Here is a 26,368-nt window from a genome sequence, read left to right on the forward strand (position 1 = left end):
ATTGGAAATAATCACTGACCTGAACCAGTTGCTTTACCATTGCTTGATAACACCCTGTCCCATGTGGCCTAGGTGGGAGACACTATTCTTCCAGGAACGCGTCTACCTTATATCAGCTCCCCTCTCTCTATTTTTCCCTGTTACAAAAACGTGTGCCTCTTTATTAGGGCTCCCGGTAAATTCTCATGTCTTGGGCAGGTTTCAGAGCTCACTGGCAGAGCAGAATGACACATGCACCGCAGTTGATGCTCCAGCAGCCTCCCAGCACCTGACCCAGCCCCTCCCACAACGCTTGCACCCCCCCATTCCGATCTCTGTGGTTTTGTTCATGCCACTCCCCGTCTGGAGCAATTAGCTACCTCACCACCCCTGCTTCCCTGCCCTTCGCCCCCTGCCCTCCCTCCTCCCCAGCTATTTTTCAGGATCAACTCAAAATCTTTCTGCTTCCAGAAGCTGTTCCTGATCCCCCAGTGCAAAGTAGCTCCCTCCTCTCAAGTCCTGTAGAATTTTTCTTCTCTTACAAGACATGTGACTTTGGATTTATGCTTATATTTCTTTATGTCCATTATTCTTTGTGTTCACTTCATTGCAGAGTTACTGAGCACCTGCCGAGTGCCTGGCACTTCCCTGTGCTCTGGGGATCACACCTTGGGTGGGCTGCAGGGATGGGTGCTGCACGAGTAACTCATGGATTGGAGCGCAGTGTGGTGAGTGCGGGAGAGGTTTGCAAACGTGTGTTCTGGAGGCCCAGAGAAATGTCCGACTCAGACGTGAGATCGCAGAGAGCTTCTCCAGGAGTCTCCAGTGGTAGCCCTTCACCACTGGCATCTGTGTCTGGTTCATTCTGTGTCCATCGTAATGACTAACATGGCACTTTCCATATAGGAGAGGCTCAAAAACACCCTGTGAACTGAGTGAGAAAAATAAACAAGAGAACACAAATATGATAGGAAATCAGTTCTCTGAGTTTTGGATTAGATATGTAATTGGGGTCCTGCATTTGGTAAAAATGGGAGCATGGAAAGTAAATGGTGAATTTAGTTTCACAAAATAATGAGTTGGAAAAGATTCTCTGATCTAAGTAAGGCTGCTTTGCAGGAAGTGTGACCCAGAAAGTTGTAGCAGCCCCCTAGGAACACTTTAAGCAGCATCGCCAATCCTTTTCCCATCATTTCAAAAAGAAGTAGGTCAGAATAATTTGAACCTGTGGGTCTTTGATGCTGTCCCCCTGTCGGGTTGAGATCATCGGTGAACTCCTCTCTGGGTTAGGTGGTGGCAATGTGCAGAAGGGCAGGGAAAGATGTCACCTTCATTCATCCCTCACTTCTCCAAGAGCTAATTCTTCCACATCATTAGTGCAAACACCAAGGGCCTCACGGGACCTTGCAAAGGCACTGTGACCTGGTCGGCGTGTATGAAAGGAACACGATGGGCGGGTAGACGAGGGAGGCCACAAGAATCAGAGGAAAGGCCTTCACGGCATCCTTTTCAGCATCCAAACAGCAGCTGGCAGTCAGGACGTCAGACACGGAGTTGCCTTTTATAGTTCTGTTCAGTGTGTCGTGGGGTTAGGTCCCCGTGGCTCTGCCAGCACCCTAGAGGAATTTCTGCTTTAAGTCGGGAATGAAACTCAGCAAGAGAGGATGCAGAGTGGAATAGTGCGTGGGAAATACTTGATGATCCAGTGGCAAGTGGTATTACAGAGGAAAAAAGACTAATTTATTCTAAGAATTTATTCTTCTAAGAAGAGAGGAAAGCCGTTTCTCTTGACCAAATAAATGGATTTATAACAATGCCCATTAAAAACTTTTGAGCCAGAGAATAGAGATACTTTAGACTTAATACCAAAGTGAAGGTGTCTGAGATATATTTATTTGCTAACAGAAGAAGGGTGATCTCTTTCACAGATTTCACTTGCAGAAACTGCTTTGTGGACCTGCGAGAGATAAAGTGCTTTTATGAATAATAAAAAACACAATAATAATTATTAGAAACACATTAACCACAGAGATCATAAAAGTAAGTGCAACCCAGCTGTTGCGTTTTTAATGGGTAAAGCATCAGCCTGTGTAGAATTCATTGACGTGTGTTTAAATTATCTTTCTTGGTACTAATGTAATTAAAAAGCTATTGCTGCTTTTTATGTCATAGAACAGAAGGATGATCATATCGTTGCCTGCACAAAAAATACAACGATGTATTTGAATCATTTATTGTAAATAAAAAAATTCTAAAATTACATCCCAAAGGATAGAAATTTCATCACGTTTCTATTCAGCATCAGTATTTTCCAGGAGGTTGAGTGTATCTCCCATGCTAACTGTTGCAGAGGTGTTATGCGATGTTAGTGAAATGTCCAATATATTAGAGTGAGGATTATATCGTTGGTGACATTTTCAGGGTCATAGAATTTAGAGTGGAAAGTGATTTTAGAGGCCTCTCCACCTATTTTATTTTAAACACCAGGAAATCAAGGTCTAAGAGAGATTTAAGCCATTTGCCCAAGGCCTGAGAGCTAATTCATGGTAGAGGCAGGACAAGATCGATTTCTGGACTTTTCTGTTGGGGGCTTCCTCTTGCTGAGCAACATGCCTCTAATTCTGTCTGCCCCCATCAGTAGTGTCCTCTGTCAGGACATTCAGGATGATAGCAGCCGTTGTGGCCCATTCAGTGTCCTCATGTAAAGTGTTACTGTTTACTACAAGGAACATCAGGCATGGGCGGAAATGGGATTTTTTAGGGAGAGGACGGTTTGAACTTGTGGCGTCTTAGTGCAGCGTTTCTCAAACTGCAGTGTGCACACAAATCATATGGGGATCTTGCTAAAATGCAGAATCTGACTCCAAGGGTCTGGGGATGGGGCCTGAGGAGAGACGCAGGTGAGGCTGACGTTGCTGGCCACCGACATCAGGCCATTAAAGTGCATTAAAGGCTCCGTTCCTGTGACCTCTCAGAGACTCGGAAGACTCAGCAACAGCTCTTCCGTGATATTCCTAGGCCTATATTGTACATGGGGACTAAACTCCCTGGGTTTTTGTTTCTGTGGAGCACAGTCTGAGACAACGGTACAGGAGAAATCAGCAATTCGGGAAAGAGGATTCCTGCGGATGCGGCGCGCAGCCTTTTTACACGTGGCCCGCGGGGCCTGTTTGCATGCGGCTCCTGGTTTTCCACTGCGTTGGCCACAACCCTAAGTCTTTACGGAGAGGAGAGAGACTCATTTCGGAACTGCATTGGAGACAGATCACTACAATTCTTAGATTTTAATTCATAACTTTTAAAATACAGAAATAGGTTCTGACTAGACTTTTATATCTGAGAGAAGAAAACCGTTGCTTTGGAGTGTGCTGGGTGTGCTTTCCTTGATGTCTCTCTGCCTGAAATATTGATCTCTTTGTACTTTTCTTCAGTCTATAACTCGGCGAGCCCTGTGCAAGCCGCTGGGAAAACTGCGGGTAAAGGGCTGCGCCCAGGGAGGGCGTTCCGTGGGGCGCTGTGTCCTCCTCCTTAGGGCTTAAAAACCGCCAGCACTGCTTGCTCCCAAAGAAGGGGTCTGTTGCATTTATCATCTTGGAGGATTCATTTATTTTTCCACATTTCATTTCCTCTTCCAGTGATCTGTGAGCACCTCTTCTGTATTGGGCACCAGTTGCACCGTCACCAAACCAGGGGGGGAGGCACAGAGATGTGGTCCCTGCTCTCCTGACCTTTCTGGTTAGAAAGCTGGCGCTGGGAGTCATTGCACTTGACTCTCATCTGAGCCTCCTCTAAAAGGCCAGCAACCTCCCCAGCCTTCTTCAGCCTCTAATTAAATATGTAGCCCGTGACCATTGGAGGCAGTTCATATTTCTTTCAGATTTTGAGGGGAAACACCCTTTTGACGTCCCCCCACCGTGGTCTTCTGTCCTCTGCACCCACTCCAAATATGGCTTTGAAGTATCAAGAGACTCCTCTGTTTCCCTTATGTGTGATGAGATCAGACCTGTAGTTTTTTACGATAATTGCTCTATTCCTTCTGGGAACTCATCTTAGAGTTTAAAAATCAGAGTGGCTTTGCAGCGTCTCCTTCCAAGTTGTGGGGTGTCTGGTGGCTTCTGAATGACCAGTCATATGGGTCCGAGTAAGCTGCTGTTGGGGGCTAGGACAGCATGACTCTTTCAAAACCGGACATTAACACTCCTGGGCTCTGGGCATTGTCTGCTAATGCATCTTTAATAGCAGGCAGAGTTGGAGGGTTTCTTCGTGGCAGTAGCTGAGATCTCCTGGGCCTCAGGACCAAGACTAGCTCCCTCCCTGACCTCCCACAGTGCTTTGGTCTTTAGAATTTGACCCGTTTTCTGCATACTGAATTCGAAACTCATCAAAGTTTTGCCCATTGGATACCGCGTTAGTAATTTTATTGTAAAAAACGTTTGGCTTCGTCTAGCATAGTGATTTGCAGATATTTTGGCCTCAGGATCCCTTTATATTCTTAGAAATGATTGAGGACCCCAAAGAGCTTTCATTGATTGGGTTATATCCGTTGCTAATTATTGCATTAAATTAAAACTGAGGAATTGAAAAACATTAATTCATTTAATTAACAAACACATCACATGTTAACATAAATAACACCTTTTAAATGAAAAACAACTATATTTTCCAAAACAAAAAAAGAATTGGTAAGAAGAGTGGCATTGTTTTCATTTTTACAAATTTCTTTAATCTCTGGCTTAAAATAAGACAGCTGGATTTTTACATTTGGTTTTACATTCAATCTGTTGCAATATGTTGTTTTGGTTGAAGTCTAAGAAGAAAATTCAGCCTCACACAGATATTTAGTTGGAAAAGGGAGAAATGTTTTAATAGTCTTTTCAGATAATTGTAGATATTCTTGAAAATATTCCAAAACTTGACATGCGGTAGATTCTTAAAGGTTAATTGAATGTGGTATCTGAAACCGTATCAGCAAACTTTTGTACTTTGTTACATTACAATCTATTGGTCTGTCTTGTGTTTTGGATCATTTCCCCATGAATGGGTTTTATAACATCATGCATCAGTCATTTGGAAGATATTGGATCACTGAGTTATATAGAGCTTCCAAATGTTGACACATTTCATTATACAATATCAAAAAAATCACATCTGTGATTAATATCACCATCACTCTCATCAGAAATGTCTTTAAGTATTGGGAATCTGTCAGGCTTATAACAGAAAATAGAAGTTTTCCAAAATTGTAATTTGTTTTCGAAAGCTCAGATTTTATCTCTGACAACAAAAACTGTTGGTTATTTTCCTTGAAGTGATAGGCTCACTTCGTTCATTTGAGAGAAAATGTCTGCCAAATAGCAAAGTCTGAATAACCATAGCTTGTCTTTCAGCCGTTCTTTTAAGGAAGAGTGGTGTTCCATGAGAAACAGGCCACTTCAGGTCAGGACAAGCAATCGCCCGAGTGTGTTTCCTTGAGGCAACCGTTGAGCTTCAGTGTGCAGCAGAGGTGCTTTGTGCGTACGTCCCATTCTGTCACACAGAATGTTAAAAAGATGTGCACTCAGGGGTTGAGAGTTCATGAAATTTTAATTTTTACTGCTTCATCAAGGACAGTCTCAGTGAAACTAGCATTTCTTCCTCCTGCAAATGCCTAATGGTGGTGAAGATCCAAAGGCTGCTTCAAGTCACCGCTTTGATTTTTACCAAGGCATCAGCAGTTTCTCACCGTTGTTTTTGCATGTTTAGTGCCAATGTCAACAGAATGAAAAAGTCATATGATGTCTTATTAATATTATTATGAAATAGTTTTGGCCTCATGGACCCCCTGCCTGGGACCTCCCAGAAGTCTGGAAACCACATTTTGAGAACCTCTGCCCTGCTCCAGGCTTTGTCTCTAATCCTTTTCTCTGGACCTCTGTTTTTATGTTCTACACTTTTAACCTATTATTCTAAGCATCCGAAGTTTAGTTTTGGATAATTCAGTTTTTTCTGTCTTTGACCTTGGAAACCACTTTGTAGCTTTTGTCTCTCCTCTATGGTGATTCTTTGAATGACTTCTTTGTAACAGCTCTGGGTCAGTTTGCTAAAAGCTGATTTGAAAGTTCTCCCTCTTTGTCTGCTCCTCAGCACACCCCCATGCCCACCCCAGGATCTGCAGCCCAGTCTCCCTTACTGTACCCAAGGAACCTTCTCCCCTCTTCCTTCTCTGCCGGCAGCCCACAGGGGGCCAGATCAGAAACAAACTACATTCCCAAAAATCCTATTAAAAAGATAAAATGAAAGCTGGCCAATTAAAATTATGGAAATCTTCTAAGGTATTTAAAACCAACCTTTCTGTTAAACAATGTTGCAAGCTTTTGTCAATTGAAAAAGAGTCACCAAGTCTATAAATTTAGACAGGAACTTTATAAAGGATTACAATCTGCAGGCTAGTCATCCTGACAGGCTGGGAAGCATAGCCTTGGCAGAAGCAGAGAGACAAGCACTTCAGGGGTGGGGTTGTCCTCATGGACCCCCTGACAGGGTCTCAGAGACCCCTCAGGAATCTAGAAACTGCCTTTTGAGAACTGAATTTATGCTGAACAGGTTGGCCAAGTATACATATTCAACATGTTACAGGAGGAGTTATGAATATTCATGAAGGAGACCCATGCACATGCGTATGAAGTTTACATGTATGTAACATACATCCCATGATCATTTTGAGGTAGAGATTTAATGTTTAAATGTATTATAATTAGGTCCTATATATAAAAATGTAAAATACACAGTCCATGAACTGTGTCTTCTCAGGCCAGAACCAGTCCATGCCCAGCAGTCATTTATTAAGAAGAAACTCTTTGTGTTCTGAAATAGCTATCATGTTGGAACCATAAAAACAGGAGGAGGGCCCTAGGGGTTGGATGAAGCAAGCGGAGGGGTCTTCTGGCCTTTTGTTCTCTCTAGCTGGTCTTTGCTAAAATCTAGTAATGATTAATAAGGGAAAGTTGAAAGCAAATGGGATGTGACTACTCTCCCATCCTGCCGTGGCTGGGATATCAAAAATTTGGGGTTTTTAGCCAAAGGACATCCATTATTCTATTGGAGGGGTTTAGGACTTTTATTTCAGTATTCAGTTTCTAGATACTAAAAAGAAACAAGGAAATTGAGCAATTACCTTTCAGAAAATTGGCCTGCCTCCCTGGGCTTCACTTCTTGGGCTCCATCCATGACCTGGAATCTTCTCCTTCAAAGAAGTCCTGAGAATTCACCCCTAGACCTTGCTGTTAGGAAGACAGTGATGGTGGTGAGGAGGAAACCAGATTGTAGGGACCAAGGAAGAGCTTGGGTAACCGTGTGGCTTGCCTTTTTGATAAGCTTGGCATTGGAGGGAGGGACAGAGTGGGATGGTACCCGAGTGAGGAATTGGGACAAAAGAAAGGCTTTTGTTTCTACAGCAGAAGATGGATTACATTGAAATAGGCCAAGGGAAAGAAATTGTCAGCTGGGGAGATGGGAGATGCGTCAGAATGGTTAGGTGGGGTGTAATTCATGGATGAGGGTCTTGGAGGGGATGGAATCAAGAGAGACGAGGAAGACTGCAGGGAAGAGGAGGAAAACTTCCTTCTCTGGGCAAGTGATGTTAGGCAAAAGACTTGACAGAGGTATTTTAAATTTTTTGAATTGAAATGAAATTCAAATAACATAAAATTAACCATTTTAAGGTAAATAATTGAGTGGCATTAAGTACATTCACATCACCTTTATCTAGTTCCAAAACATTCTTGTCACCCCAAAATAAAGCCCCATATCCATTGAGCAGCTACTCCCCATTCTTCCCTTCCCCCGTCAGCTGCCAATCTGAATTCTGTCTATGGGTTTACCTATACTGGACATTTCATACAGATGGAATCATATTAAATGGACCTTTTGTGTTTGGCTTCTTTCACTTGGTGTAATGTTTTCCAGTTCATCCATGTTATAGCATGTGTCCGTACTTCATTCCTTTATGTGTCTAAATAGTGTGCCATTGTATGGATATGCCACAATTTGTTCATCCATTTACCACTGGTGGACATTTGGGTTGTTTCCATCTTTCGGCTATTGTGAATAGTGCTCCTATGATCATGAGTGCACAAGTATTTGTTTGAGCTCCTATTAATATGTCCAATTCTTTTGGGTGAATACCTAAGGAGTAGAAATTCTGAATCACATGGTAATTCTATTTTACTTTTTGAGGAACTGCCAAACTGCTTTTCACAGTGGCGGAACCATTTTACATTCCTGGCAATGTACAAGTGTTTCAGTTTCTACAGATACTCACCAACACTTGTTATTTTCTATTTTTTTTAAATTCTTGCCACCCTAGTGTGTATCTTATTGTGGTTTGGATTTGCATTTCCCTAATGAAGCATGATATGGATATTGATCAAAGGTTTTTGAGTATTATTATGTGTTTTATTTCCATATGAAAACTGATTTCCAATCATATCCTTTGTCCACGAGGAAGATCTTGGTTTCAGGGCAAGAAATAATGGCAGATGCCACTTTGTGGAATTGCTTGGGAGCAGCACTCCTGGGGTTCTGCGTTGCTCTGCCTCTGCATGGAGGCAGCTGACTCCATTTGCTTGGGACACCTTGAATATTGGTCTGGGCTAGGTGAGAGCTGGGCTATCTGCTCAGTCCCAGGTTATCCTTTGCCTGAAAGTCTTTTACAAGCTTGGTTTGTTTCTAGGGAATGTGACATAAGGCAGATTCAGAGAAGATGGTACCCTAATATTCCCTTGACCTCAAACTGGCCAGGAACCCACCACCTCTGTGGGGAAGAGGCAGGACAAATATCACCCCAACTGTCTGCCAGATGGTCGAGAGCTCTCCTGTGGGTTTCTTCCTCTAGATTGCTCTTTCCCTGTACTCCAAGAGTAATCCCAAGAAACCTGGCCTAAACCTGCATGTCTGTTACTGATCTGCCACAGGGGACCCATCCCGTTCTCAATTTCCTTTCACATAATGGGCATTTTGAGGCTAAGATCAGCATTTAATTGAGCCACAGACATTAGTTCTTTCCAAGTTCACAGTAGAGGAGAGTTTCTAGTTTAATGATAATTCTGTGGTTAAACAGGATATTTCCAAGTCAATAAGGAATAGAGAAGCTGACTCCAGAAGGGAATGAGAAAGCTCCCCCGGAATACCACAGCTGCTCAGTAATGGACAAACCCAGCAAGGTGACCACAGGCCCTCTCGGGCCATTGCCATGAATGCAATCATCTCCCTTCTATATGGCTGCAGTTAGTTTCCACACAATTGCTGGGCAGAAAATTTGAGCTGTTTCTCAAACCTCAGACAGAAGTGGTTATATGATACGTGCAGTGGGATATCATTCAGGGCTTGAATATAGAGAGAAGGAGGGCACAGAGGACTCTAGCATGATAGTTTTCCTAGGAATCTGAAGAGGCCCCTGTAAATATGGAGTGTCCTAGAGCTGCCCAGTATTCAAAGGTCATTAATTATGGAGAACATCAGAACTGTCATTTGCACATTTTGTTTTTGCACCATCATAGTATTTTGGCAGGAAACCGGGAGAAAATTGAAACATATGAACAGAGTAAGTACGCGTAGCTGCTTATAGGATACCATTTATACATTTCATAAATAATTATGCATGTTTAGGTCTTTATAGAAAAACTTTAAAAATTTTTGCTTTTTCTCTCTTCATTGTATCTCCACATTATAGTTCAATAAGTGCTTTCCTAGCTTCCTTAATATGTTTTTTATTTTTCTTTTCTATTAACCTTCATTCCTTTACATGATTTCTTTATTGCATTTTACGTTTATCCTTTTTCTTTGTAGTTCTCTGGTCTCAGGTTGGTTTTGTATATAGGTAAACGCTGGCAAACAAAGTGCACTAAGTATAAATAACAAAGTCGAACAAAACATTATGCAAATTAAGTGTTGATGCCAGAAGTATTAATGGTCAGTAGAAACTGAAATATTAAAGGGATGAGTTATATGTCATGAAAGCACTAACTGAGGTGACAATAAAAGAATCTTCTGAGGAAAGGTTGTTGGGGTTTTGAATGGAAACAGAGGCTTTGGCCAGATGAGTGGATGAGTGGCCAGGGTCTTGGTTCGTGTGGAGTTGGAGGATATTAAGGGTGGGGCTTAACCACAGACAGTGGGAACTTGTAGTGGAATCTGGTTACTTTTCATCAAGCTTGAAATATTTTCATTGATTTTTCAACCACAGCTTGCTCCTCTATTGTTAGAATTTCTTCACATGGTAGATTTTGGTATTAAAAAAATGATATTATGTTGTGGTAGCTAAAATCAGAAGCAGCAGTCAAATTTGACTTTCGCCTGAAGGGCTTTTTCAGGTTGCTAAAATAAATGAAAATGTGAGAAATATGGGCTTCCATATTTAGATTAGTATAATATTATATGCCCATTTTCTACCATAAAACAATCTACTTTTCAATTTAATTAAATATACTCCATGGCATTAGTTTGATTTAAATTCACAGGGTGCTAATGAGACATTAGCGTATCACTGGGCCCTGGTAGGAAGGGTCTCCCACACGCCACAGTCCTGTGACATGGACATTGTCTTCACCAGATGATTGGACAGGAATAACCTATCCAACTGGGGCTCTGGGGGATTAAGTGAAAAATAATTTCAGTAAGTGCTGAAATTTGAAAATTTTATAGTGCTTCAAAGGTACTCACATTTTTAGTTTTGTTTAGTTTTTTGTTTTTTAATTTTTATTTTATTTATTTATTTTTCTTTCTTTTTTTTTCATTTTCTATATTCATTTATCCTGCTTCTCCATGGGTTGGATTAGTTTTGTTTAGATCAGTAAGAAGCACATGAAGGCCTTATTTCTGTTGCCTAGTTAAAGAGAGAATTCAAGATGACGGCAAGTATCTCTGTGTTAAGAGACAGCTGTTCCTGTATGTAGTCCAGGTGATGTCAGAGGGGGATTCCATATTTGTACAGCACCATCTAATGAAGTATGAGGATTTGTGGCCTGGCAGAGGCCAGCAGACTCGGGGGTAGAGATCCAGGTTGAAGGTCTGACTCCAGCACTTGCTGAAATTGCATTACTTAATTCCCAGGGCTTCAGTATGCCCGTGTGGTCCTGGGAATGATGAAACTGTCCATGCCACAGGGAAGGCCTTGGGCTGGAAGGCCTTGGGCTGGCACAAATCTGTACAGGTACTGGAAAAAATCCTAATGGAATTTGAAATGAGATCACATATGTGCAAGCACTTTGTAAAGTGTTTTACAAATAAAATGTGGTACATGTGATGTGCAAACCACTACAGAGGGCATCTGTTGCCTCTGTCAGCAGCCACTTCCCATGGCCCCTGCTGCGCTTGGTGCCCCGACTCGTGCTTGGAAGTTGCTGCCTCCACTCATCCTCTTTTGAACTACCCAGGATGCTCCTGGTCAACGCCACTGATTTGGACTTTAGTGGAAATCATTTGGGGCTAAACTCATGTTTAATTTCTTTCTTGGAGTTCTAATTTTACAAGATAATTGTTAGGAGAAAGTTGATACTGGAATTTCCAAGCCACTGGCATATGATGCTCCATTCACTCTGCTTTTTATTTTATCTTTTAAAAGATGTGTCCTGTGGCAAACATTGGTGCAGCTGCCGCACAAATGCGCTGTTTGCCTTACTTCTTAGCCATCGTTATGAAGCTCTGCTCAGCCAAATGTGCTTCAGTTTTACAGATAACATATAAAATTGTTGACAGATATCAATTTTAGCCAGAAATACTCACAAATATGTAATTTTTCCCCAAGAATAAACCTGATCTACTTTTAAAAAGTAGCAAAACCATATTTACCAGCTAGGAATAGTAGTAGGAGATAACAATCTTTAAAAAAAATTTTATCATGAAGGTATTTGCTTCCCAATTAAGTAATCTTTTTATGCTTTTAAAAAATAAAAGTAACTCAACATTGGTACAATCCGGTTGCTCATGCTGTTGGACAGAAGGCAGTGGGCTGGGAGGCCCTACTTGGTGGAAGATTCAAAGCTATCTAGGGAGGTTTCTTCATCCTAAATTTTCTTGAGACACCAGCCTGGCAGGGTGCCTGGCTTCCTGTTCTTTGAGCTTAATTCCTATATAATAAAGGCATGATTTTCTATTTAAATGCAAATGTCCCTAAAATAGTAACACATTAAGGTGTTATCTGTCATTAAAATGGGAATAACTTAGTTTAGTCAGGGGTTGGTTTCAGTAGGAGGGAGAGAATAGTAGCTCATTCTAGAATGCAGGTGCTGTTTGGAGGTGGTGGCGGTGAGAGTAGGGGTGTGGGTTTGGGGAGGTGAGATTTGTCAGATATGTCAGCAAATCTGAGCCTTATGTTTGGGTTTCATCTCTTCCCTGTTCTGAAACGGGGGAGGCTGGTGATATTTGAGTCATTCTTCTGAGGCAGATGTTATGCCGGATAAACCAAACGACTTCTATTCCAGAGCAGCCTGAGAAACTCCAGGTGAAACCCTTACCTGACAATAGGAATGACCTTGAGACTCATTCCACAGGGAAAGCCCAGTGATGCAGCTTTCAGAGAAGACAGGAATTTGGGCCAGCTCATAGGATTTTTTTCTTTTCAACATGAGCCTCTAGAAATTATAATTAGAAGAAAGAATTTGAGATTGGCCTCCGTAGCAAGGACTGCAGTACCTGGCAGCCACACTCCAGGGTTTATCGGCCTTGCCAGAGGCTGTGCACCTGAATGAGGAAGTGGGGTTGATGCTCTTTCCCGGCACACGTGGATCTGTGTTGGCCCAAAGACTTCCGCACCCCACGGCCCTGTGACACAGACATTTTTGTCACCCCCGTCATCAGAGGGAGGTACGCAGGCTCTCGGGAATTAAGCGTGGGTTTCCTTTTCTCTGAAAAAAGAACCTAAATTCAATATCCTTGTCTAGTGATCATTAAAGGAGCTAGAACAGAAACGACGAGCATCACAATGGTTAAAATATGATACATTAAGCAAGACATTTTTGAGAGGCAGATACGAGTCGTGTTAATTTCCTTACATTCAAATGTCTATTTAGATTTCCTTTCTTACTCAGAATTGGAGAATTAAATTATCACATGAAAGAGATTGCTTCATGTGAATATTATAGATTAATAAAAACTGTTCAAAAGCAAGCAAGATTCATTTTGTTTGTGAGTTTATCTGATTCTTTTGGTACTCCTGAGTTAGATATTTTGATGAGTGTCTTCTGGAGATTATTAAAATGATTATTTCCTAATTATTCTGGAGAAACACATTATTAGCTATAACTTGCCTTTTGTTCAACATTAAAATGATGAAAGCAGCAAGCATTTAATGAGATAAGATTTAATTAAGATGGATGATAGGACCTTCCCACCTTTGCTGGTGGTGTTTTAATTCATGTGGGTGTGATTCAATAAAGTAAGAAATGCCTTGGTTAGATCAGGGACTCTGTAGAAATAAAATCCTTTACAATAACGTGGAAAGATAGTGGTTTTTTCCCAAATACCAAATAAATGTTTTTAGTCAAATTCTGCATTATCAGGGATTATATAAACCTCTTGGAATTTAGGCTATGATATCAATATTCTAGATTTAAGTGTATACTTTTATTTTTATGGGAGAACAATGGGCCGAAAAATTGGCATTTGCCCTCCAGAAGGAAGACTAACATGATCCTTCATATTCCATGCTGTTTTTATATTTTTGTTTATTTACAGTCTCTGTATTGGATTTGAGACTATCCACAAAAATACGTAAGCTATAAAATAACCTATTAAGGGGAAAATAGATGTGAAGACTGAGGCAAAGGAGAATGAAAGGTTGAACAGGAAAGTGAAGTTGGGTTACAGTCATGAATACACAGAGGATGGCCTGCATGCTGGGCAGAGACGGACGTTGGACACACACACGGTTTTAGCTATGGCCCATGATGTTATGGACGGCACGTGTGAAGGAGCCCAAAGGGAGTGAGGAGAGTCAGGGACCACAGGGATGGAGGAGGGTAGAAGAAAGAAGAACCACACGTCAGAGTGATGTTCTGAGACAGCAGCCTCGTCATTAATGGGGACGTCACACAGGTGGGGTCTTCAGGTCTCTCTCCCTATCTCAGGGTCTTGAGTTGTAGATGGCAACAAAGGTCTTGAGAAATCCATGGTACAGCCTTAAGAAGACAAAAGCTGTCACTTAAGATTGACCCAGGATCAACCCAGAGCAATCAGAGTGTTTCAAACAGTCAGCGACCTGGGAGTTCTCTGTGAGGGATCAAGTGCTGCACCTTTTACCTGGACCAGGTGCAGGTGCAGCTCCCTCCTGCCTGGTCTCCACAGCTGTTTGAACACCTGATTCTTCCCTGTCTCCAGGACTTATGAAGAGCCAGGCCATTCTTAATGGGATAAAAGCGATCGAGGATTTTGGTGATCTTGCCCCAGCCCAGTTTCTAATCTCTGCTTGCAGCCTGGTCTCGAATCCAGCCTGTGATTTGATTTGTTGATTTTCATTACCTGACTCAGACAGGAATTGGGCAGGGACCAATCAACCATCCTGCGTCACGGATACAACCATCATATCCCTGAGTGTCTGTACTGACCCCTTTATTATTGGGTAGGTGTGTTTGAATATCACCTGTGTCATTTTAGAGCTTTCAACAGTTAAATTTGAAAAACACAACGTAAATAATGGCATCTTTGGGCTGTAACACATCTCTTTTCATTTTCTCCTTTTATGGAACTGAGGCCCAACAGGAAACAAAGCCATAAATAATCTAAACTGTTTGCCCAAGGTCAAAAAGGCGGAAGAACCGGGAAGAGGGTCTCAGCAGGCACAAAGCGGTGTGTTCTCTTACTGTGCTCCGTAGCGTCTGCGCTTCGCGTTCTTCTAACGTGCAGGGCAGGCCCTGCAATCAGACGACTGAGGCTCAGATTTCAACTTGTCACTTTATGAGCTGGTGGACCTGGTTGATTTATTCACCTCTTTGTGCCTCAGTTTCCTCAAATGTAAGATTGGAGTAACAACAACAGCTACCCCAGAGTAGCTGTGAGGATAACAGCATTTTGCAAACCCTTTAGAACAGTGCCTGGCATTTATTCAGGGCCCAATAAATACTCGCAGATAAGACAGTAGTGATGATGACAACGACACAGATGTTTCTCCTCTGGACTGTCAGTCAGTTCCTGGGGCACAGGAGTTGTATTTTATTTGTCTCTGTACATGTAATGCCAACTGCTTCACACAGCGGTTGCTCAGTGAATATTGTGCCTCCTCTGGGATGAGGGGTGGACAGCGTGAGCGTCAGATATTTGTGGGGGACTGAAGACAGCTCTGCAAACAGTGGGAGGAATAAGCAGAAGGGGGAGGGGGAAGTGCTGTGGGCTGAACTGTGTCCCCTCAAATTCATATGTTGAAGTCCCAACCCCCAGTACCTCAGAATGTGGCTGCATTGGGGTGGGGTCTTTAAAGGGGGAATTAAGGTGAGATGAGGTCCTGGGGTGGGGCTCATCCACCACAGTCAGTGTCCTCTTAAGAGGAGATTAGGACACAGGCACAGAGGGAAGACCGCATGAGGACACAGGCAGGGGATGGCATCTGCAAGCCACAGAGAGGCCGAAGGAGAACCCCACCCTGCCAACACTTTGACCTCAACTGAGTATCCTCCTCCAGAACCGTGAGATATAAATTTCTGTCGTTTAAGCTGCCTAATCTGTGATGCTTTGCTACGGCAGCCCTAGGAAGCAAATCCAGTGAGCAGGAAAAGGAACTCGTGAAGTGGTTGTTAGCATCCTGGAGTGACACGAAGTCCCTGGGAATAGGACAGGGGCAGTGGGGCGTTGTGCCCTACATGGGACTGAAACACCAGATAGAAGAGTGGACGAAGCCTTTGGAGGTCACGTCCTTCCAGTTCTTACTCCGTACATTATGCACGTTTCTCAGAGTGTTGTTTGAACCCTGTCCCTCATAGTTGGTCACTTAATCCCTTGCATATTTGAATATCTTAACTTATGAGGACATTTGTACAATGAGACCAAATCATGCCCCCTCCCCAACCTCTCTGTGTGGCCTTGAGCAAGATACCTAAATTCTCTGATCTGTTTCCTCATTGGTCAAATGGAAAAATAATACCTATCTTGCAGGACTGCTGGGAGGATTAAGTGAAAGAAGCCTCACATGATACTTGACACGTGGCAGGGCTTTCTCCAGGAGACGATGCTCTGTCCCCATTGCTTCAAATGTTTAGAGAAAGTTGCCACGGGTTTATCATTTTTGCTCCCAGGTGAGACAACTTGAGGAGGATGTTGGGAAGAATCTCTACTCGTCAACAAGTCCTTCTCTTTAGTAATTTGTACATAAAAATTTCCATTTTCTTAAAGTTTTTTTCTAACCATTCTCTTTTGATACAGCAGAGGAAATAACTAGAGGGCTAGATGGAATTTTAAAATGAGAAAGTAGAATGGTATGTCAGCTACTTAAGGGAACAGGCTTTTCTTTTCAGGGAAATTCAATAAAAGATGAATTTTCAGTGACATTCATTTTTTTAAAAGTCATACTTTACTTTTGTTAATGGATTAGAATGTTGCAGCAAATAAATACACAGATGTTAGTGAATTGAAGATCAAGGCTGATTACACGGAAATCTTTCACCTAACGATAACCACCCCAGGAGTGCTGAGAACACGTGAGTTGCCAGGATACGGCTGGAAGCTGCATTTTGCCCACCCATACATCTAGTTTTAGGAAGAAAAGCTTTTACAAAATTCCCTAAAAGACATTTACTTTCTTCTCCCCTGAGTAGTAAAGTCAACGTCAATGTCCTTGAAAGGAAAGAGCAGGACTCTCATTATTGTTACTATTATTTAAAATTCAACATTTAATCCAAAGGAATGAATTCTATGAATTCATGAATGTCAAGTCTTGAATTTAATGTTGAGATGATCTGCGTGTTTCTAAGCTTCTTTTTTTGTGATAAGGTACCACATTTGCAACTAATGAACCCAAATAAAAGAGCAATAGCATGCCTAAGACTAATGGGAGAATAAAATTATAAGCTGTAAGAAATATGAATATGTTGTTTAAATTACATGTATAATGAAATAGAACAGCATGACCCAGCCAATAGACAAGAATTTTAGAAATGTAATTCATAGTTTTCCTTTGAGCACTCTGTTCCCCAAAAGAGGCAACAATTTGTCTCTGTGGCTGGGTTCCAGGTGTTCCTGTGTGGTCTGGGCTCAGCATTTATAGTCACTTTTACATTATAAATAGAATTCTCAGATAGTCTCTTAAATTTTACACCAAAAATCCTTTTTGCCTCTTTAAAATATTAAATATGAGTTTAGGAGAAGCCGAAATTCTGTCTAAAAGAGCATGCTAGACTGATCTTCTGACCCTTTAGTTATAGCTCACCTGTGCTTAATCAGATAAAAATGTGTGCTATGGTTACTGTTTTTTACCTGGGTGTTAGTGTTTGTTAACTTTGTAATTTCAGACCCAAATGAGCATCCAGTGTGGTTCCCAAGGCCTAGGAGCTGGGTTAATAGGTCCTTAGGTGGGGATTATCAGGACAAGCTTTCTGTGGCCTTGGTCTCCACAGACTCAGGGTCAATGCATTTGGGCGATGGACAGCTCAGTCTAGAATCTGCCCGAGGCTGTGCCGTTACTTGAGTGAGCCAGGGACTGCCTCCCTCGCCTGGTGTCTGCGTAGAGTGGTGCAAGCTGAGGGCAAAAGGGGCTGCAGAAAGCCCTTACTCCTGGAATCATCTTCACAAACGGTTGCTCCTCCATTAACTAGAAATGAAAAGATTCCAGAGCTTTCCAATGTTAGGAAATAGACGACTTTTTGATGCTGCCAGTGTATGGTGTACTAGTTTAGAGAGGTCTTCTGAATTTTTCCCTCTGGGCTCTGTAAGCAGGAATTCCTCTCTTCCAGCCTGGGCTGGGTGTGCCCTACACGTGACCCCAGCTGGGGTGGCTGAGAGCCCGCCGAGTCTTCCCTTGGCATAGGAATGACCGAGCCCTCTCTTCAAGCAGACTGGGTTGTTTAGAGGGAAATAAGCTCCGTTTTGTGATTCATGTTGTCCACAAGGAAAAACATGTCAGCCCCTTAGGGCAAGCAGAGCTTTTCCTGGCACTTGGATATGAAATTAATCTCTGGAGTGAAACTTCATACACGAGGACTCAGCGATGTGCACACGATGTTCTCCACAACATTCCTCCGGCAGATGCAATAGCAGATTCCACAGGGAGGAGCTAGATGCAGGATGTTGAAAGGAGATTCTAATGTTTCAAAGTTTTATCTTTTCTTTTCTTGGTACTTAGCCAGATCCTTAAAATAAAAATAACAAATTTTCTTTATTATGGAAAAATTTAAACGTATATAAAAAACGAATAGAGTCATTTGGCAAAAACCATGTCTGCGTCACCTAGTTTCAAGCATTATCAACTCTTCAGCCTGTGTTTTGACCTTGCAGATGTTGGGCCATTTAACTACGAATAACCCAGATGTTATCAGGAATTAGGTTGGCCCCGTGGTGGAAATCAACATTAGCCTGGAGAGTTGTTTAGCAAGGAGTGGCTTGAATCATCTCCATTTCATTTTCAGAGGTTTAGGGGCCCATTAGTAGCCTTTTGGCTTAGGATTGTCCTCCTAATCCTGGTTCCAGGTATCCCCCTTAGTAAGAACATGTGGTCAAAGAATGACTATGATGTTGTTTTAACAAAACCCAAGATACAAGGATAGGCAAGGAAATAGGAGAGGAAGACCCTGTGCCTGCATAGAAGTCTTCTGCAAGGCTACTTTTAAGCAGGCTGTAATAAAGTCAGCTCACTTCAGTGAACACCGAACTATCTATTTTGCCTGAGTGACTCAAGTCCCAGACATCAGGGACCTCCAATTCTGGTAAAGAATTGACCAGAATTTCTAAGTCTCTTTGTCCTTTGGTCTATTCTAGCCACACTGGCTTCTGGGTCTTTTTTGGACATGCTAGGAATGCTCCACCTTGAATCCTTGCACCAGCTGTTCCCTTTACCCGGAGTATCTTCTCTCAGAGAGCTCCATGGCCGTTCCCTCCCCGCCAGCAGGGTTTTGCCTGATTGTCACCTTCCCAGGATACCATGTTTTAGATTGTACCCTCCACAACCTGCCCCCCCCCAACTTCTATTCCCCTTCTCTATTTGTCTCCGTGGCATTTATAACCTAGTTTACTGTAGCATGTTCTTGTTCGTTGTGTTTATCATCAGTCACCCCCACTAGAATATGATCTCCAAGAGAGAGTTTTGTCCACTTCCGTGACCCCCAGCTCCTAGAACAGTGCCTGGCACATAGTATGTGCTCAGCAAATATTGGTTGAGTGGGTGAATAAATGAATATGTATGTATATGATTGAAATTCTTTTAACCTAGAATTTTTCAAGGTAAGATTCTCACCACTGACTGAGAAAGTTTCATTAATGTACAAATGGAATATTTGACTTCAAGCTGTTGAGGAAAATTGAGATTCTGTATTGGGTTTCAGAATTAATCTCTAAGGGTCACTGTTCATTTTATTTGAAAAATACTTTTACATATGCTTACATAATACTTTTACAAGGAAGTATCTTTCTGCAATTTTGCTAAGCTGCCAATTTTAAGTAAGTTTATTTTGTCCCTTATGCTGGTTGAGTTAATTAGACCTAGATTAGTGATTTCATAGGCAGTGAGGTAAGCTTCTCAATGTTGGTCTGACAGTTTACAACTTCCAATGGTCAAACACAGCTTTCCACAAAAAATATGCTAACAAACATCATTTCCTATAATAAATATCCATGATCTCTGACAAGTCAATGGTCTTGAAATGATCAAAACAAACTTTTTATTACAGGAAATCTCTTTGTTCTTAGAAAATAGACATAGGGAGAAATCTAACTTTATGGATGATGTGATAGACAATACATAAAGATTTAGCTAAAATTTTATGGTCATAGATGTGTAAACATTTGTTAATCTCCTTCCTCATTCATCAATTCTGCTTTGAGAATCAATTCAGTGTTTTGCTTTGTCTAAAGCAATTGTTTCATCAATTTCTTAAACTTTCTTTTCAGATTCCTGCTTAAACTAAAACAAAACAAAATATGTGTCTTCTGTTTCAGCTCTAAACTCAATCAAAGCTAACTTGAAGATATGTGATTTGGGACTTTTAATATTTTTAATTTATTTTCACAAGGAGCATATTTTCTGTGGAAGTCACGAGACGAATTACATGCTAAATGTGTCCCTCACATAACCAAGGAAATTTATCTGCAATATGGAATGTCTGGATACAAACCAAGTAAATTTTAGAGGACAGCTGCCAAAACCAATGACATACAGTAATTCATCATGATGGGGAGGCCCACTTTGGAATTGTATGCACTGGGTGTGCACAGCATTTACATTTCAAAGGCGGTTGCAAATCTTTGGAGACCCAAAGGGCTCCAGACACGACTCCTGCAAATATCAAATGTGTGCGCTGTTGTGCATTTGAACAAGGATGAGATTTTCTTACATGACAGTTCTAGAAAAAGAAGTGTCCTGTTTTAAAAGGCTACCCAACAGCCCTTGATGTAGCATCTCCCAGCTTGCAGCTACAAAGCGTGTGCAAAGACACACAAAAGGAGAAAACTCATAACATGATGAAAAACCAGACAGGCCACAACCTATTGCTAGAATGCAGAGGGAATTTCCGTTTACCACAAGGAGGCCTGAGAGATGGTAAAAATAGAAGGCAGAAAATGTAACTCTAACTTAAGAAGAGAGGCTATTCCTTTTATTTCAATTGTTCTAGTTTCTAAGATGTAGTTCAAGAAGGAGTTCTTAAACTAAAGGAGACTTGATTGTGCAGATTACAAGGACTTGTCATATTTCCTTAAGAAAAGCATATTCAATTAAAAGAAACACACCTACGTAATATATGGCAGTTTGGTTGAGCTGCACGGCATGTTTTATTGTCCAGCCTCTTGGCTGGTTGTCTGAGGACAGGGCTCCATCCACTCACTCCTTGTTTAGTCACTTATTGCAAGGGGTATCCTCTAATGGGGTAAAACACAATCTTATGGGCAAGGGACAGTTTTTCTTAGAAAAGAAATCTGTTGCAGGGAGGAGGTGGGGAGAGTTAGATGGAAAATACTAGAAGTATAACTACACCTAGACCAGTCATATTAAAACCATTTTACATAATGACTTAAGTGGATGTTCCTTCAAGGAACATAGGTTGAATCAGTACTAGGAAATCTAGACATTCAATTCATGTATTAATAGGTCACACATGAAAACAATAGATAATTCCTATAGAAGCTAAAATGGCATTTGATAAAATTCAGCAATCATTTTAGCATTCCACTTGGTGATAAATTCTATGAACATTCCTTTGAGGTCAAAATTATTCTGAGTGAGCCACCAATATCACCTTGAGAGCTGGAGAAAAGAAGGTGACATTATCATTATTTGTAATTTGATATGGACTTTGTATGTGTGTGTGTGTGTGTGTGTGTGTGTGTGTGTTATCTAGAAAACCTGGGAATCAACTAAAATCTCTGACCTGTAGTGAAAAGTGATAACGTAAAACAGTCATCTTATATGTGAGTAATAATCACCAGCAAGTGTGATGAGTATTACAAGAATGGGATGAAGAAAATATTTCATTACTGATAGCTACAAAAAAATCTAAATATGCAGGAGTAAATTTATAAAGAAATGTACCATAACTATGAAACTTGATTGAGAGACAAAAACATATTAAAGGGAAAAGAATGAACCACCATTTCTTCTTCTAGGAGGGAGGCAGGCACCGGGCAGTGCTCCCGGGGAAGGGCGGAGACCCTGAGCTGATGGTACTTGGGGGAGGGACGGAGTCTCTCTCTAAGATTAGGGCCAGGAGGCTGGGGCCAGGGAGGGGCAGGGAGAGTGAGGGGACAGTGGCTGTGGAATAGTAGAGATTCGACACCTGTCGATGTGCCAGGCTTGGGGAAACACCTGGGAAAGGTGCCCTTGTCTGTTTGTCTTGTTCGGATTTTTTTAAGTTGTAGGGTTTGCTAACGCCATTCTCTATTGCTTCTCTTCCTTTCCTCGTAAAAATCTTCTGTAACAATCTACACTGCTTTGCAGAGACTTTGGAGCCAGATCTGTGGCTTTTTCAGATAGGTCACTACCCTCAGGTCAGCATTAAGAAGGGAGCGGGAAGGTCCAGTTTTATTTAGATTTTACAAGTACCTGGGAAATGAAGCTTCAAATCAAATTCTGTTCTCTGTGTCTGAGTCGTGGTCTTTTACTAAGATAATGTTAATACGATAAACCAAATAAAAGTTACTTGAATTATATACTCTTTTTAGTTTCCCAGGTACTCAGGTAATCTGCATGGCTGTGCATTGAGGGCAGGTTATAGAGAGATTCAGCAAATTTTCTCAATGCTCCGGAAGGATGGTCTGGGCAGGACATTTGATGACACTTTTGTTGCAAGTGCTGTCTGTGCTGAAGGATTTTAGTTGGTTGGAGTAACATCTAATTTAATGGTTGTAGCACAGCCTGTCTGCTCTAGCGAAATTGCCATTTCCATGTCTGGTCAGCAAAACTTCAATTTTAGCTTACAGCAATTCTTTCTATTTCCATTTTAGGAGGATTGAAAATGTTTGGGATAGATATGAATAAATACAAAAATAAATGTTTGAATTTAAACTGTAAAGAAACACATGCTATTTCTCTTAAAGCTATGATTTTAACCAGATTATGACGTAAGAGATATGATTAAATTACTCAGGATTGGTGGTGCTTTTGAACTTTGAGGCTCATGGCCAAAGCATATGTTTGAAAGGCCCTGGTAACATGCACTGTATTTTTTGTGTTTTAGGCAACTTTTTCCTGTACCTGTGAGGACCGGTATGTGGGTACTTTCTGCGAAGAATACGACGCTTGCCAGAGGAAACCTTGTCACAACAACGCGAGCTGTATCGATGCAAACGAAAAGCAAGATGGGAGCAATTTCACTTGCGTTTGCCTTGCCGGTATAGTATCTGTAGTTCCTGGTTATTAATAGCATGTCTCTCTCTGTACTGTATGCACTTAGTAATTAAGGATAGTTAAACAATACTTTAGCTGTTGGACGAAGCAACTTCAAGATCTCATTTGATTCTATTAGCCTATGCTTGATGTAATCAGGGAGTGGAAGAAGGAAGTTCACCCGGGGATGAGCATCACATCCCTTGGCTAGCTTTCTGACATTAGAATGCTTCCGTGTTAGCATTCCACCATTTTTGTTCTGGGAAAATTGTATTCTTGGTCAAATAGAGGCCTAGATGTTTCAAAAACAATTTCACAAATTTATACTGAGCATGGGCTGGCACTGTGCTGGGTGATTATGTTAAGTAACTTAAGAAAAATCCAGAATAAACCACACAAATTGTTATGTAAAGCCACCTAATCCTCCTGTTTATATTAATTTCCTTTTGTTCATGTATGTTCATTAGCCCAAGTCCTTGGTATATTGTTCTCCACGGTAGGGGAGTCTTTAACATTCCTTGATTAGTATGGGGTGTTCTTGGATGTTCCGTGAGACTTTGAAATCCTCAGAGCACATCGAGTGGCTCTCAGGAGAGCATGGCAGCAATGTGCCTGCGGACTAACACGCCCTGACAATCCTCTTAATTGACTTACTGCCCAGCGGAGTTGATTATAAACCCTTCAGCAGCAGGGATGGCATTTTACCAGTGAACATTTTGATACAGCTGTTTCAATGCAGCTTAAAAGCAAACAGCAAGTTACTCCTTTTTTATCAAATAATATGCAAAACTGACATCCTTCCTCTTTCCATCTCATCCTTTTGCTAACTTCTGCCACTGCGTGGGGATTAGGATGAGGTAGGAGCTGGGGTTGGAGTGAAGTGCTTAAGTGCTCAGAGTGAGAAATAAGAGCCAACATGTAGAAGTTTAGAAACTAAAAAGTGAAATTCGTTCATTCATCTACTTCCACCCAAACTTTGTGAAATCATAGGGATAGGTCAATAGTTTGGTATATTCTTTCCAGATCATCCATTGTGTATGTGTGTGTGTGTGTGTGTGCATGTGTCTTAGTATATATATTTCTCTTGCAAGTCAGATGGTTAAGTATTTTTCTACAAGTTTGTAAAAAGTGATTATGTTATACTTATTGTTCTGTAATTTGCTTTTTTCAGCATGCATTTGTCAGTAGAGCACAGACATCCTTCCATGTCAGTACATACGGAGCAACCACATTCATTTTAATAGTTGCATAGCAACTATTCATTGGCAAATAATTGTTCATAGTAGTCTCTTATGGTCCTTTGTATTTCTGGTATCAGTCGTAATGTCTCCTTTTTTATTTCTGATTTTATTTGAATCTTCTATTTTATTTAATAGTTTATCTAAAGGTTTGTTGAATTTGTTTATCTTTTCAAAAAACCAACTCTTGGTTTTATTGATGTTTTCTATTATTTTTATATTTTCTATTTCATTTATTTCTGATCATATCTTTATTATTATTTCATTCTTTATACTAACTATGGGCTTAGTTTGTCCTTCTTTTTCTAATTTCTTGCGATGTAATATTAGGTTTTATTTGAGATCTTTCTTCTTTTTTGATGTAGTTGTTTATTGCCATTGACTACTTAGAACTGCTTTTACTGCATCCCTTTGGTTTTGGTATATTGTGTTTCTATTGTCATTTGTCTCAACATATTTTTAAATCTCCCTTTTTATGTATTCTTTGACTTATTGGTTGTTCAGGAGTATGTTGCTTAATTTCTATATATTTATGAATTTTCTGAAATTTCTCCTGTTACTGATTTCTAGTTTCATACCATTGTGATATGAAAATATACTTGATGTGATTTCGATATTTTTTAATTTGTTAGACTTATCTTGTGGTTCAACATATGATCTATTCTGGAGAATATTTCATATGCTTGAGAAGAATATATTCTGCTGCTGTTAGATGGAATGTTCTGTATTTGTCTGTTAGGTCTATTTAATCTAAAGTATAGTTCAAGTCCAGTGTTTCCTTATTGATTTTCTGTCTGGATGATCTATATTTGAAAGTGAAGTATTAAAGTCCACTTCTATTATTGTATTGTAGTCTAACTCTCCCTTCAGAGAGAGAGATTTATATATGTAGGTGTTCCGATATTGGCTACATATATATTTATAATTGTTAATCCTCGTGTTGAATGATTCCTCTATCATTATATAATGATCTTCTTTGTCTCTTTTCACAGTTTTTGATTTAAAATCTATTTTATTTGATATAACTATCCCTGTTCTCTTTTGGTGGTAGTGTGCATAGAATATTTTTGTCCATCCTCTTACTTTCAATTTGTGTCCTTAGAGTACATTCCAGGTAACTATTGATAGGTAAGAACTTATTACTGTCATTTTGTTTATTGTTTCTCCTTTAGTTTCCATTTTGATTTTTAATATAATTGTTTGGAAGCAGGAGATAATCTTTTAACTTGTAAAACACTAATAAAATTTTAGACACGTTTGCCCAACATAAAATGAATTATAGATTTTGATCAGTAAAATTGCTATTTTGTGAGGAAAATTTGATCAAATGCATATTTGATCAAATGATATTTTTCTTGAAACTTTCTTATAATACTTTCGAAAAGGAGATTGTCACCAGCATCAAATACTGCAGGAAAATCTAAGAGGAGGTTACTGAATTTGGTGACAAGATTGTTCAAGCCATTGGTGGTCTCCCATTACATTGACCTGCTATAGGCTGTATCAGAAGCTTTGAGGTCTCTCTGAAAGACTACGGGACAGAAGCAGGGAGGGTAGCTAGGAGTGACCAAGCACTCTGAATGACAACACTGTGCTTGGAGCTGTCGTATCGCTTGGTGTTCATGTGCTGAGAAGTTACTAAATTCTGCTGCCTGCCACCCACCAAGTGACACCGGTTGGCAGTGATGGCTGAAGAGGCTGTAGACAGGTTTGAGAATGAATGGGCGGCAAATATGGACTGCTCTGAAGATAAGTTTAGTAGCAAATTTTTAATATGAGGAGCAGAATCAGGGCAAGGTCTCTGTGATGATTAATTTTATGTGTCACCTTGACTGGGCCACGGGGTGCCCAGACATCTAGTCAAACATTATTCTGTGTGTGTCTGTGAGGGTGTTTCTGTGTAAGATTAACACTGGAGTTGGTAGACTGAGTAAAGATTTCCCTCCCTAGTGTGGGTGGGCCTCCACTGAGGACCTGAATAGAATAAAAAAGCTGTGTAAGAGGGCACTCCTCCTGCCTAACTGCCTGGGGCTGGGACGTTGGTCTTTTCGTGCCCTCCAGCTTCAGCTGAAACATTGACCTTCTTGGGGCTCAAGCCAGCAGCTTTCAGACTAGGATTTATACCATCAGCTCTCCTGGTTCTCAGCTCTTTGGACTCAGA

The 26,368-nt window shown here is 40.9% G+C and overlaps 1 protein-coding gene across 1 annotated transcript in view; it reads left to right on the forward strand.

The window, feature by feature from the left end:
* DNER (delta/notch like EGF repeat containing) overlaps positions 1–26,368 on the forward strand; it is a 273,010-nt gene that overhangs the window by 140,952 nt on the left and 105,690 nt on the right. The window contains exon 6 of the mRNA XM_045559043.1: positions 22,821–22,974. Coding sequence (XP_045414999.1) covers positions 22,821–22,974 — 154 coding nt within the window. The remainder of the gene's footprint in view (positions 1–22,820; positions 22,975–26,368) is intronic.

The sequence above is a fragment of the Lemur catta genome, chromosome 8 (genome assembly GCF_020740605.2).
Source record: "Lemur catta isolate mLemCat1 chromosome 8, mLemCat1.pri, whole genome shotgun sequence".
NCBI lineage: Eukaryota > Metazoa > Chordata > Mammalia > Primates > Lemuridae > Lemur > Lemur catta.